This window comes from Nyctereutes procyonoides, unplaced genomic scaffold (assembly GCF_905146905.1).
Source record: "Nyctereutes procyonoides isolate TBG_1078 unplaced genomic scaffold, NYPRO_anot_genome, whole genome shotgun sequence".
Classification (NCBI taxonomy): Eukaryota; Metazoa; Chordata; class Mammalia; order Carnivora; family Canidae; genus Nyctereutes; species Nyctereutes procyonoides.
This window is the reverse complement of record NW_026575040.1, coordinates 23,239,885-23,255,070: the sequence shown is the minus strand read 5'-3', so window position 1 is coordinate 23,255,070 and position 15,186 is coordinate 23,239,885. Positions and strand designations below refer to the sequence as shown.

Sequence of the window (15,186 nt, the reverse complement as noted above, 5' to 3'; positions counted from 1 at the left end):
TACATACTCACATATATATACATATATATGTAATAAATATATACATTCACATATATATATATGTGAATCTTTCTCAGAGTAAAGCAGAGAGCTTGAGAATTTCCTAAAGGCTCTCTCTCATACCCTTTCCCTCTCAGGCTGCCTGAAAAGACTCAGCTCTCTAGGCAAGATTTCCAGTTGTCCTCATCTCCTTCCAGATGCATGAGTCAGATAAATGAATTAAACCACAGGCATCAAGGAAGCCTCCAGCCATACCTGGGGTGGGGAGGTCCTAATCCATCATTATGAGGCATATGAGAACCCAGCTGTAAGTGATGCTCTAGTTCCACTGGCCCCAGGTCCTACCAGTCTCCAGGCCACCATTTTTCTTAGAGAAAGTCTTAGGACCCCCCCTCCAGGGCAACTTAACATGAATTGTGGTAAAGAACATATAGAACTGCCTGTTCCTTTAATTCATTGGAGAGTGGACTACCTGTATATGGACATTGATTCCTCGGTCCCTTGGATAGGTTACAGTCAAACAAAGGCTGATACAACTTGGGAGAAACTGCTTCTACTGTCCATGGTTAGGCTGACCTATAGAGAGATCTCTTGGAATCTTCACATCCAGGGCCCAGATAAGGACCCAATGGATACACTTCATCATAGAGTCTGACATTTAGAAGATTGAGACCTTCTGAGAATACACAGTTGAGAACTTAAAATGGTAATTCTTCTGCACTGTGGATCCCTCTCATCTTGTTCATAAAGAAGAAATGGAGTGCTAAGGTCTGTGATGAGTTCTACAGTGACAGTTAAGACTCGTGCCCATTTCCATATATCCCTAGCCAGTCCATTTTATTCCTTTAATTCACCTTGCACAACCAGGCAAACCAGAAAAAGAACTGCATAAAAAGTTATGGTGCCCATCAGCCATGTCAGAAAATCTTCCAGACTGGCCCCCTTCTTGGTACTCTGATTCATCAGTTCTCTGAGTTTCCCTGCCCTTTCAGCTCTGAGCTCTGGTTCCTGTGTCTGAATCCCCCAGTGTGGTGACTTGACTTATACTATTTATCATCACAGCTCTAATCATGCCCTCCTTTAAGATGTGATTCTTAGTATTTGTCCATTATCTCCACTCATGCAACTATGGGTTAGAAACAACTCATGTTTAAGCCCACCACACCTAATGAGAGAGGGATCCCAATTTCTGTCACATTGAACAGTCAGAAGACACCCAGATAGTGACAATTTTATGGAGCCCAATTACCTAGGACAGAGCCATTGACCCGTTTAGTGCCATACTCCTGTGCTATTAATGCATACCCTGCACGACCTCGTGGATATGCATAAGGAGTAATGGGTACTCATCTCAACCTTGTCCTCTACCTGACCTCAGGGGCCAGCAGGATGACTCTGATGTACCTACTATTCTACACAAATTTAAGATGAATGTCTTCCAGCAGTTAGAGAGCAAGTTTCTGATGTATACTCTCTCCTCCTGGGAAACCTAGATGACCCTATCCAACATTCCTAAGGATTTGGAGTAGCTACTCAAGATCAACCTGACTACCAAATTAGCAAGAAAATCAAAAATTGGCTTGACTCATGCAAGCTGAACACACCTTGAATGGCTAATACCTTGTGAAGATCCACAAGGGAGTCCATGTCATCGGTATTTTAGCAAATCCCCCAAGGCTGGACCCTATATAAAGGAATCCCAGTTTGTACCCTTTATCTCTTTTGCCCTCAACCCCCATACCTCTACCACTGAACAGGAACTAGAATATTTTTAATTCCCGGTGCCCAAAAGGCCAGCTGCAGGGCCCAGTAGGATAGAGGGAGTATGTACTAACCTGAGGAGTACTTGGGAAGCCTTAGCCCTCCAAGCATGCCCCTGACCACCTAGCAGTTTGGCCCCTGGAAAGGGAGGAGATGGGCAGGGTTGGTGGGGAGAAATGGTGCAATTTGGCTACTTGAGGTAAACCTGTGGCTTAGAAAAGGGTGCCAAGTCTCATGTAAGAGAGCTGCTATAGGTAGATTCACAAGATGATAAAATTCTATTCAACAAACATTTATTGACTTCTTTACAGGCACTGAGTTTTTAAAAGATGAATCCTGACCAACTTCTTCTCCCAAGTGGGGGTCACAATAAAAAGACATATAAGTAATGACAATGCACTGTGGAAATTGTTTAGAATGGCATTCAAGTGGTGGCAGAAGGTCAGAGAAGACCAAAAAAAAAAAAAAAACCCAAAAAACAAAACAAAAAAAAAATATCCCACCATGGGCATTTGAGCTGAGTCTTGAAAATAGAAATATTGAACAAATATTTGATGTTTTTATTCATTATTGAAAAATAATTATATTAGTTATTGGATGTTTTATTATAGGAAACTTCAAACAAACACAAAAGTAGAGAAAATCCTGAAATTAACACCCATGTATTCATTATCCATGAAATTATCATTGCCCGGTGGTGGCGCAGCGGTTTAGCGCCGCCTGCAGCCTGGGGCGTCATCCCGGAGACCCGGAATCGGGTCCCACATCGGGCTCCCTGCGTGGAGCCTGCTGCTCCCTCTGCCTGTGTCTCTGCCTCTCTCTCTGTGTGTCTCATAAATAAATAAATAAATAAATAAATAAATAAATAAATAAATAAATAAAATCTTAAAAAAAATATCCCACCAGATTTTAATTTTCTCTCAGCTGATCTTATCACAATTTATTCCTATATCCCAGAAGAAAATCATTCATTTCAATTCTCTGAAGCATCATGAAGTATACAGTATAGTATATAGTATGTAATCTATTACTTACATAGATTGCATTGCTTTTTTTCTAATTACAAAACCAATATATACTTATGTTAAAATTCAAGGAATTCAAAATTGCCTAATTAACAAAGAAAAAACTCTTAACTGGAAACCACTGTAAATATTGTGGGAAATAATTTTTTTTAGATAACTCTGTGCACACAACATAACACACTCATGTACAATTTTTATAAATAGGAGTCATAGTGCTAATAGGAAACCTGATATTTTTCACTCAATAGTGTTTAATCCATATTAAATACTGTATTCCACAATGCAATGTTTGTCTTATATCTTCACCCTGACTCCTTCTGAAAGTGTTCTGCTCTTGTAGTTCTGGAGGGAGCCTTCCATTATAGTATCTCACACCTCTCTCCATGGTGCCTTGAGCAGGTGACTGACTCGATCTGGTTCAACCATGGTACAACCAAGGTAAGTGAACAAGAGTAGTTTACCATTCAGCTACCTTCTCCTTCCCACTCTCAGATTCAATTCTGGCACTTCCCACTCTGTAGGTAACCTATAAGATCTTGTCATTTGGGCCCACTTTCTTTGTATACCTTTTTTTTTTTTTCATTTCCATGCCTTCATTTTCCTTGATTGTCTTAGTCTTTTTATCTGCTTTTTTTCCATTACCCTTGGCTATTTCAACTTTCCTCTGATGGTGAATTTCCAGATTCACATCTACTTCTCTGTTGAGTTATACCAGCAACTATATCTAGTGCTGGTATCCTGTGTCAGTTTCTTTCACTGCAACAGATTCATTCCTATAACTTTGTAGCTGTAAGGGCCTTTGCCAGCTCTTCCTCTCTATTCTTAGGCCTTTCAAGAACACCTCTTCTGCAAGATTACTCTTTCGTGTAAAAAAAAATTGCTGAGTGGAAATTCAAACTGATGGAAGGGCTAACAGCAATTTTGGCAACCGGCAGCTCCTGGCACTGTAAGACTTCCAATGTGGGACACCCCTCATAATCTCAGCATTTGAAGACCAAAGGTGAACTGGTAATTCTTGTCATTTTATTCATTTATTTAAGCAAATGGATTCCAGATGCTGTAAGGATGGCTGAGAAATGAAAGGTAAGACAAGATCCTTTCCTTTGAGGATTTCATAGTTTAGTGGGATAAATAGCTAGTGGGATAAATTATGTAAGCAAGTAATTATATAGTATGAAATACAGTTTAATAAAGATATATAAAAAATATTTTCTTAGAAAAAAAAAACAGGCACCAAAAGAACATACACCAAAAGTTGGTAGTTATCTCCACCAGATTTTCCCCTTCGTTGCTTATCTGTATTTTCAGAATTTTCCTTTGATGTACATTTATTATTTTTGAAATAGGAAAAAGAAGCATATTCAAAAAGCAGCGCAATGGGCTACATGCCACATTGGAAGTGTGCACAGTATTCTAAGAAAGAAACTAACTTGTCTGGGGAACTCAAAGAAAACCTTGAAACATGAGGTTTCATATGTGTCTCTCACATGCTAACCAAATGTAACGCATAGCTTTGTTTAGGTCCTGGTCCAAGCAAACCAACAGTCAAAATATTTATAAGGCAAGTGGGGAAGTTTGAATTCTGACTGGATATTTGATGATACTAAGGTAATATTATTATTATGATGTATGCTAAAGGTATTACAGTAATGTTAGGATAAAAGAAACTTTATCTCTTAGGTAAATATACTGACATAGTTATGGATGAAATGATATGAAGTCTGGGATTTTTACAGGTAAATAATCCATTGAGGGTGCAAAGTGGTTGGGAATATAAAATAAAAAGAGTAGTCATGAGTTAATGACCATTAAAGTTGGATAATGAATACATGGGTGTTAATTTCAGGATTTTCTCTACTTTTGTGTTTGTTTGAAGTTTCCTATAATAAAACATCCAATAACTAATATAATTATTTTTCAATAATGAATAAAAACATCAAATATTTGTTCAATATTTCTATTTTCAAGACTCAGCTCAAAAGCCATCTTCACAGGGCACCTGGGTGGTTCAGTTGGTTAAGTGTCTGCCTTCAGCTCAGGTCATAATCTCAGGGTCCTAGAATCAGAGTCCTACCTGTGGCTCCCTGCTTAATGAGGAGCCTGCTTCTCTCTCTCCCTCTGCTGCTGCCCCTGCTTATTCTCTCTCTCTCTGTCAAATAAATACATAAAATATTTTTTTAAGATTTTATTTATTTATTCATGAGAGACACAGAAAGAGAGAGGCAGAGACACTGGCAGAGGGAAAAGAAGCAGGCTTCATGAAGGAAGCCCAAAGTGGGACTTGATTCCAGGACTCCAGGATCATGCCCTGGGCCAAAGGCAGGTGCTCAACCGCTAAGCCACTCAAGCATCCTTAAATAAAATCTTTTTAAAAAATGGCAGCCCTGGTGGCCCAGCAGTTTAACTCCACCTTCAGCCCAGGGTTGTGATCCTGGGGACCCAGGATCAGGTCCTGCGTTGGTTTCCCTGCATGGAGCCTGCTTCTCCCTCTGCCTGTCTCTCTCTCTGTCATGAATAAATAAATAAAATCTTTTTTTAAAAAAGGCATCTTCTCCACCAGTGAATGAGAGCATGACAAACAATCCACGTGTGTGTTCACCTATACACAGAAAGCACTGACAAACTACCTGTACATTACATGATGCCTATTTTATGATACTCTGATCTGTGTCAATGACACTTGTAGTTTCAACATTACACTATTCGGGATCCCTGGGTGGCGCAGCGGTTTAGCGCCTCCCTTTGGCCCAGGGCACGATCCTGGAGACCCGGGATCGAATCCCACGTCGGGCTCCCGGTGTATGGAGCCTGCTTCTCCCTCTGCCTATGTCTCTGCCTCTCTCTCTCTCACTGTGTGCCTATCATAAATAAATAAATAAAAAAAAAAAAAACAAAAACAACATTACACTATTCAATGTTTACAGTGTAGGTATACACACTAATCAAATATTTTAATCTTTTTATTATTAAGAAAAGAGATATCTTCTCTTTGAAATTTTGCCTGACCATTAATTCCATTATTTGCACACCACCTGAAATCTGCACATAAAAGAGAGGACCCATAACACACGTCTGTGCATATTTGTTCTCTTATATTTAAATGAGATCAATGTGTAGAACATGAAAACTACACAGTAAATAGTTATGTTTGTTGTTGTTGTTGTTATAATTACAGTCCTTTGTAAGGACTAGCAGTGACCATCTTATTTGTCTTGGTACACCCAGCAATTATTTCAATACCTGCTACATTTCAAGTGCTCAATAAATATCTGCTAAATGAATAATGAAACTTAGGATCACTCCATTCAGACCTACACTGTGTCCAGCAGAAACATCCATAAGACTTAGAAATGTAAATTCATGCCTTAGAGTTTATTCAGTGTTCCACAGCTCATTTGATAAGAAACATAACATGTACCTAGATTCAGTGTACATTTAACACAGTCACTTTGAGAAATGGCAGCGAGAGGTCAAACCCTTTTAAAAAAATTTTTGGTAAGCAATGCAACGTGCTTAGTAGCTATCCCTTACCTTCACTCCACCTGAGCCTCTCTCTCAATTGCAAATATATATTGAGGGGAGAGATAAGTCAGAAACAAGACAAATAAAAGAATGAGGCTAAATGGGTAAAGGGAGTGGGAGGTAAAGGCTTCCAGTTATGAAATGAATAAGTCACCAGGATGAAAGGCACATTATAGGGAATATAATCAATTGTATTGTGATAGTGTCATATGTTGACAGATGGTAACTACATTTGTGGTGAGCACAGCATAATATATAAAATTGTTGAATTACTATGTTGTACACCTGAAACTAGTGTTACATTGTGTGTCAACTATATTTCAATTAAAAAATGGGAGAAAATGGTTTAAAAAATAGTGTGAGACTGAGGAATGAGGTAAGCAAGAGTGAGTGTCAGGATTAGTGAATGGCTATTTCACATAATATTCGTCAATGTTCTTAAGTGCTGAAAACATTTCATAACCTATTTTTCAGGCTGTGTCAAAATATTCTTGGCATCAAAATGACTTGATCAAAACATGTACCATTTGATCCCACAACATATGAGAAACAGAGCCTGTCATCTCTGTTTTAAAGAAGCGGAACCTGAGGAAATTTACTCTTCAATCAGCTGGGATCTTAAATTGTTACAAATTTTTTAATGCAGTATCCTGGGATAATAATGCTGTGTTATCACTGCCAAGAAACAACTATTTGTTTTGAAATAGCTGTTAGATTGAAAGTACTCTTCAGATTGTCAAGGAAAGTATTTGAGTGACTTCCAAACTCAAAAACCTTCAGAAAAAAGGGAGATTTGTTTATTAGCTTGTTTGTTTGTTTGTTTTTAGGTACTTGAATTACTAACTTGCTCCTTGAAAAGCAAGGGTGCAGAAATCAAAGGCCTGATTGTGCTGAATCCTTCTATTTGGTCATTATTCAGATTGGTTCCCAGAATGCCACAGTCCAAAGGAAAGGTTCCAAGCTTCTTTTAAAAATCAGAAACTAAAGAGCTTACTCAGCATCCTGCTCACATTACTGTTTCTTGTATTCATCATTTAAAAGTCTTTTGATAACTTCTTTTATGCTATAATGTTAGGCTTTGGGGGAATATTCTCAGAAGGTAGGAAGCACCTCCTGACCTAGTTACGATGTAAATCCTTTTTGTGACTCTCCCCTCTCTTCAAAGACCTTTGGAACAGCCAGGCCCTTAGGCATAATTGAACCCTGGGGAAGAATTTTACTGAGATGCAGGTTGGTTGGTTGGTTGGTTGGTTGGTTGGTTGGTTTTGTGGTGCTGGTACTGATGAAGAGGGAGCTTTCCCCTTAGTGGGGAAGGGGAAATTTTACAATGAAACTGGCCCTTGATGTTTACCTACCCGCGACTGATGAGGACATCCATGCTTAGGGGAACAGGTAATAATTTTTTTAGTTCTGCTTCAGCATCTAGGAGAGTGAGAATGCATAGCAGCAATCTCCTTGAAAGAACGTCCCTTGAATTTCCCAATTCAAAAGACTGCGTAGAGCTAAGACAGAAATAAGAGCACCAAGGGACTTTTTGTATGCCAGCTCATCACAAAGGCAGGGCTTTTCTAAGGATGTAAGAATCGTGTCTCCCTTTTGGGTACAGGAGGTAGAGTGCAAATACGGGACTCAGGAGCAGATACCCCAGGACTATCCGAAGGCAGAAACCCTCATACAAGGTTATCTAGCTCTCCTTGACAGGCACAGGGGCAGGGAGGCCTTTGGTCCTTGAAGTAACGTTTAGTTGGGAAGTTACGACAACGACGTCCAAGTTCACGGCAATCCAGGGGACCCTGAGCGCCGGAGCCCCGGCAGGACTGCGGCACAGACTACGCCGGCCTGCCAGTCGCCCCTCCCCCCTCGCCTTCCCGGGGGATCGGAGTAGCTGGCGTCGCTGACGCCATCCCTGCCCGCCTCTGGCTCCCAGGGAGCATGCGCCTCCTCCCTCACTTCCTCTCAGGGAAGGGGAGAGTAAGGCTACGCCCTAGGCGACCCGCGGCCGGCTCCGCGGCACAGGAACTTCAGCACCCACAGGGCGGACAGCGCTCTCCTCCACCTGAGGACCTGCCTCGGGAGCGCCCGCCCCGAGCCCGGCCTTTCGAATCCCTTTACCCGGCAGCCGAGCCGAGCCGAGCCGAGCCGAGCCTAGCCGAGCCCAGCCGAGCCGAGCCCAGCCCAGCCCAGCCGAGCCGAGCCCAGCCGAGCCCAGCCGAGCCCAGCCGAGCCCAGCCGAGCCCAGCCGAGCCGAGAGCTCCCGCGGCCGCCGGGCGCCTGCAGCCCCCCTCCCCGCACCCGCCCTCTTAGCTCTTCCTGTTTTTACTCCTCCTTTTCATTCATAACAAAAGCCACAGCTCCGGGAGCCCGGGAGCCCGGCGCCAGGCGGTTTCGGAAGCCAAGCGTGGAAGCATGGGGTTCCTTTGGACCGGCACTTGGATTCTGGTGTTGGTGCTCCAAAGCAGCCCAGCTCAAGCCTTCCCCAAGCCGGGAGGCGGTCAAGGTACGTGGGCACTTGTCTCTCCACCTCCTTTTATTTCGCCAAGAAAAGGTAAAGCGTGAACCGTGAACTGCCTTGCCTCGTTTCCTGATCAGGTCGTATCTGTGCATTTTGACAGAGAAATCAGTTGGAATTTAGAGACAGAAAGACAGATTTTTTTTCTTCCCCTCACACTTTTTGAATGATGGAGTAATAATGAGTTGTTTTGAAATATCTTATTTTGAAACTGGCCGGGGGGTGGTGGTTTCTCTGCCTTAAAAAAAAAGTGACTTTTTTTTTTTAGTTGTCTTACAACCTTCCTCAGATATGTATTCATAATATGTGCAGCATATGACAAAAGAGCCTTTAATGTGCCAGTAATGCCACTCCACTCCAGATTATGCTCTAGTTGGAAACAGCTGTTAAGCCAAGTGTTAGAACTATGTGTTAGATTGATTACATTTCTGGGCAGAAAGATAAAAGTGTAATTCTATTAACTTAGGAAGTACACCAGGATAAGAGGCAAGGCAACATTGATGATCATCATTATGTATAATCTTGATTATCTTTGTTAATACATGTTTTTGTTTCTCAGTCATCCAAAAGACATTTCTCCTAATAATTTCTCTTTTTTGGAGATTTTATGTAGTAAGAGACGTATTGTGCCTTTCCACTGCACAATTAAATTTATATTTGTGTTTGATTATTCTAGACAAACCCCTACATAATAGAGAATTAAGTGCAGAAAGACCTTTGAATGAACAGGTAGGTCAAAAGTCAGACTATAAATGCTATTTCATGCAGTTTCATTCAGTTATTATATTTAATGTAATTATTCTGTGGCTTTTAGCCATTTTGAATTCACAAACTTCAGGAGCTTAGTAATAAATTGACAGCAATTAGAATGGAAAATATGGTTTGGGAAATTGTATGTCTTAACAGTTATTTACATAGAATAATGTATAATACATAGAACTGACTGTATAATAACCCAGTAAGCTCAACATCACCTCCACTCTAAGACTGCTTGTCAGACTTATCTTTTACCAATATTACAGGAGAAGGGAATTAATATTTATAGACCATCTGCCCTTTATTTCATCTCATTTAATCCTTATGGCAATGCTTTGAAATAGAAAGTATTATCTACATTTTACAAATAAGAAAACTAAATCCTACAGAGATTAAATCATTTAGCTGTCATATTTGTTAAGTGGTGGAGCAATGATTTAAAACCAGGTCTACCTCCGATTTACTTCCCAGATTGCTGAAGCAGAAGCAGACAAGATTAAAAAAACATACCCTCCAGGTAAAAAGAAATTATGTTGATGTAATTTAATAATGTAGGTTATGAAAAATCTTAACTAAAATGGATGTGTTTGGCTCCGGGGCTTTTCTTACAGAAAATAAGCCAGGTGAAAGCAATTATTCCTTTGTTGATAACTTGAACCTGCTAAAGGCAATAACAGAAAAGGAAAAAATTGAGAAAGACAGACAATCCATTAGAAGCTCCCCATATGATAATAAATTGAATGTGGAAGATGTTGATTCAACCAAGAATCGAAGACTGATTGATGATTATGATTCTACTAAGAGTGGGCTGAATCATAAATTTCAAGGTAAATGAGGAAAAAGAACTTTTGCTTCCTATTTTTTCTCTTGGAGTCTCCCCATTGTGGTTTAAGAGAAAGTCCTATGTTTTAAAAATAGACTTTGTATATTCGTAGTCCCTTATTAGAACCAAAATTAGACAAAGCCCAAATTTTGGTGAGGCCTTAGCTCTACAAAAGTCTGAATTTTATTTACTCTTTTTAAGATTCCTTTACTTGGGATCCCTGGGTGGCGCAGCGGTTTGGCGCCTGCCTTTGACCCAGGGCGCGATCCTGGAGACCCGGGATCGAATCCCACGTCGGGCTCCCGGTGCATGGAGCCTGCTTCTCACTCTGCCTGTGTCTCTGCCTCTCTCTCTCTCTCTGTATGACTATCGTAAATTAAAAAAAAAAAAAAAAAAAAAAAGATTCCTTTACTTATGCTTTGAAATCAGTTTAAATCTGCTATCTATATTTTATGTTATTGAATTCATTTTAACATTCCAATTTATTTTAATTATTAGTACAAAGAAAATATCATAATTCTCAAATAACTAGATCAATAAAATACTCCTCGCAAAAACTAAAATATCCATTACTTTCTTTTCACTGTTCTTTTCGTAGTCCTATCTTTCTCTCTAGGTCATTCTAACCTTTCCATGGTCTTAATTATGATCTATGGCCTAATGTCTTGTAACACTAGCCCAGACTTCTTCTCCAAGATTTATATATATGTTTATATATATAACCTATCTATAAAATGGTTTTTTTTCTCCATCCTTGATCACTATCATCCTTGTCCAAACTCTAATCATGTTTCACTTGAACTACAGCAAAATCTTCTAATGGATCTTCCAGCATCCACTTGGCCTTTCACCATCTCCGAGCTGTCAGAGTGATCTTTTCAACACACAAGTATGAACTTGTCACTCTTGGATAAAATCCATTAGTAGATTCTTATTTCTCTTGGGATAAAACCCAAAAATCCTTAATGTGGCTTCTATAGTCCTGGAAGGACAGATTTCTATATTCATCCAGTACACATGATCTGATAGAAACCTGTTCTTTTCATTCCTGACACTTACTATAATTTATAATTTTACAATCCTAAGTGTGACTACTTATGATTTATGTCTTTCTCCTTAATTAAACTGAAAACTTCACTAGCAGTTGTATACCCAATGTCTCAATGCTTATGAAATCAGTGTATGAATAGATGAATAAATGAGCAAATAAATTCATACACGGGGAATAAATGAACCACTATATCTGAGCATTGAGAAAGAGAGGAAGAGAGTGTATTTTCAGTGCTGAAGACCACTGCTTAAGAGTGACTACAGATTTTCTTTAATGTTCTTATTCTGTTGTATGGTCACAAGAGAATTATGCTAGTTTTCTCTGCCAGGGAACAACTACTAAATAAATATGATTTTCATTGGATATCATGGCCTGAGAAAAATTCAGAAGTCTGTTGTAAGTGAATGGGATAGAGGAGATGGCTTATATTTTGAAACATTACTGGAAATTTGTTTCTCTTGAATTCTACTTTTTAAACCGAAATTTTGGGGGGGGGGCACCTGGGTGGCTCAGTGGTTGAGTGTCTGCCTTCAGCTCACAGGCACAGGTGTGATCCCAGGGTCCTGGGATCGAGTCCCGCGTCGAGCTCCCTGCAGGAAGCTTGCTTCTCCTTCTGCCTATGTCTCTGCCTCTTTCTGTGTGTCTCTCATGAATAAATAAATAAAATCTTTAAAAAAAGAACCCTAAAATATTTGGCCTAGAAATAAATAGACACTGGGTATAGCTACATACAAAACAGTTTCAACCACTTTGATTGAACCAATTGTTTGATATAATAAAATTTAAAAAAATAGTCTAATGCTTGTTTTACATTTTTTTTTTTTGCTCAAACTGGTTGTATGTCCAGGCAGAGGCATAACTCTGTTTGTGATCTGGCCACTAACTTGAGTAACTTATTTTTTTTTAATTGTTCAACATTTTATTACCATCCCAAATGGGTTCAGAACTATCAATTACTAGACCTGATAGTTCTAGGTTTACTTTAGAAGTCATTTCAAGTCCTCTTGAGACTACAGAGAAGACTCTTGGGGAGAATAGTCTATGAATGGATTACTGGCCTCTTCTTATACCTTGGAAGTCCTGGAACCAGGTGGGTTTGGGGTCACCAAGTTAATTGGAACGTCAAAGGCATGCAGACTTATATCCCAGAAGACAGTATGAGGGTGCCAAACTTCTGCAGGGTACTTTTACACCTTTAGGAAACCTCCAGATAGGCTTTTGCTGTGTTTTCTACAGTATATGTGATTCAGGATTTTTCCAAGTTTCTTTTATGAAGTAGTGCTTTGGGGCGCCTATGTACATTTACCACATAAATATTCATTGAGCTATGTTTACTATGTTTCAAGCTATGAACTAGACAATAAGCTGTGTGTAGTTAGGCATCATGCCTAAACTATAAGTCTATTTCCAGTTCTGGCCCATATTAAGACTTCAGTAAAAATTGATTGGACAGGGGATCCCTGGGTGGCTCAGTGGTTTAGTGCCTGCCTTTGGCCCAGGGTGCGATCCTGGAGTCCCGGGATCGAGTCCCATGTCGGGCTCCGGCATGGAGCCTGCTTCTCCCTCTGCCTGTGTCTCTGCCCCCCTTTCCCTCTCTCTCTCTCTCTCTCTCTCTCATAAATAAATAAATCTTTAAAAATAAAAAAAAATTGATTGGACAAATGAATGTCAGGTGCCGTAAATAGATGCCAAGTATTCAATGACTTGGAAAATGGTCCTTCTACACCCACTTAGAATGTTGTAGCTGCTTTAAAAAAGATATGGATGTTGAACTCATGTTTGGTTTCCCTCTGAGGGTATATATAAGAGGGTAAAATATACCTTCGTGAGCAGTAGAAAAGTCACTCTGAATAATTCTGTCCATTTTAGAAAAGCCAAGGAAAATTAGTGGAAGGTAAAGAGCAATGCCCGAGTAGTCAACTATTAACTTCATCCAGCAAAGGTCTGCTAAGGGAGTCCTAAGCTCCTGGCTCAAGAGAACACAGCGGTGCAGCAGAGCAAAGAGGCTGTTTTTTTCTGAGTGTTGGTTATGTTCTCCCTGTTATGAAGTAAATGAACTGAAAAAAACAGTCATCTCAGTTATTTTCCAGCTCCGGCAGGCAACCAGTACTCTTCTTTTTTTTCAGATCCTGAGGGATTAAGTGGGAAGGGAAATAAATTTTTCCACCTCTGCATAGATCTTGGTAGTTTCTGCTCCACATATTCCCCAGAGTCTGTCTTGCAGTCAGCAAATGGAAAAATCAGACCTAAATAACAATGAGTCTCTGCTCCTGAAAAAAAAGGATGAAGAACCCAATTTTCAGTCAGTCAGGAGGTGAACTGATTTTATGGGTTTTTTTCTTAGGATCTTTTCTGTTTATTAGTCACCCTGGTACATAAGCCTCAAAGGGCTCATAGCTAATGGGTTTGTCGACAGTTCAGCAATAATATACTGCCAGGAAGTTTCCAGTCTTCCATGTATAATCACCCTTTTCAGTTTCCTAAGCTTTTTTTCAAACAACAAGAAAATGTTCTGCCTAAGGCAGCATATATCTTCAGCTATATAGGTTCTGGAAGAAAGGTTGTTAGGGAAATTTCTCATTTGAATCCCAAAAGACATGGAAGAAAAGGACAGAATCAGAATAGAAATACTAGACTCCTCTTTCTTTGAGGAAATATGATCAGAATTATTCAGGCAGAATTTGACCAGAGATTCAATTTCCATTTTCTCTAGAAGATAACTGCAGTTGGTACAAATCCACTATATATGATAATTTTTAGCTTTCATATAATACTACACATTAGCTTTCATATAGTACCTTGCAATTTAAAAGGTGCATTTAGATTTTATTCCATCTGATGCTCATAATAATCACATGAAACAAATAATGTTATTATTTCCCTTTACAGTGGTCCAAGGATATCTAGATAACAAGTGGTATCGTAGGCTAAAATTCTGATCTTTCCCATCTGTCTAGAGGTGACAGGAAGAGTTAAATGCTTTCTAAACTTGCACATATTAATATATTGCTTGGTGTGGTATATGTTAGAAAAGACCAGTTAATTCCTGAGAGTTGTCTTGGACCTGGTGCAATGCTTCCTTGCCACCAACTCTTCTGTGTCCTCCCTTTCTCTCAGGATGAGCTCGTGCTTTACTTTGAATTAGTGCTGCCAAGTGTATTCCCAGGAAAGCCAAGGATACATATTTGCAAGCATCTCTGCAGAGATTTACATATATTTACATATTGCTTTGTACAAATCTGTTGTCTCATTTTATTTTTTTTTTAAGATTTTATTTATTTATTCATGAGAGATGGAGAGAGACAGAGACACAGGCAGAGGGAGAAGCAGGCTCCCCGCAGGAAGCATGATGCCGAACTCTATCCTGGGACTGGGCATCATGCCCTGAGCCAAAGGCAGACGCTCAACCACTGAGCCACCCAGGCGTCCCTATTGTCTCATTTTGAAAATTTAAATTTCAGACACATACACTAAGTTCCCTATTCTCTAGAGAAAGGGGCTTATCAAATTAAGCTGTCTTCCATAAAGGAGTTCTGACACACATTCGGTTAGAAGTAAATATTTATTCCAGATAAGTCATAAAATCTTCGATACATCCTCTCTGATTCTGAGCGTGAGGCAGATTCCCCTGGCCCCAGCCCAGGAATTTGTCAGCAGAAGAAATACATGCGTAGATATTACTAGTCCACTCCTTGTATGGAAATGGAATATCAAATTATATGGAAGGGTGTTTTGGCCA

General features: G+C 39.8%; 1 protein-coding gene across 2 annotated transcripts in view; it reads left to right on the top strand.

The window, feature by feature from the left end:
- Nucleotides 1–8,591: 8,591 nt before the first annotated feature.
- SCG3 (secretogranin III) overlaps nt 8,592–15,186 on the top strand; it is a 33,022-nt gene continuing 26,427 nt past the window's right edge. Inside the window, exons 1-4 of one of the 2 annotated variants that reach the window (XM_055320195.1) lie at nt 8,592–8,805; nt 9,494–9,546; nt 10,045–10,090; nt 10,185–10,400. In XM_055320195.1, coding sequence (XP_055176170.1) covers nt 8,715–8,805; nt 9,494–9,546; nt 10,045–10,090; nt 10,185–10,400 — 406 coding nt within the window. In that variant the 5' untranslated portion in view covers nt 8,592–8,714. The remainder of the gene's footprint in view (nt 8,806–9,493; nt 9,547–10,044; nt 10,091–10,184; nt 10,401–15,186) is intronic. The other variant, XM_055320196.1, reaches the window with a different exon arrangement.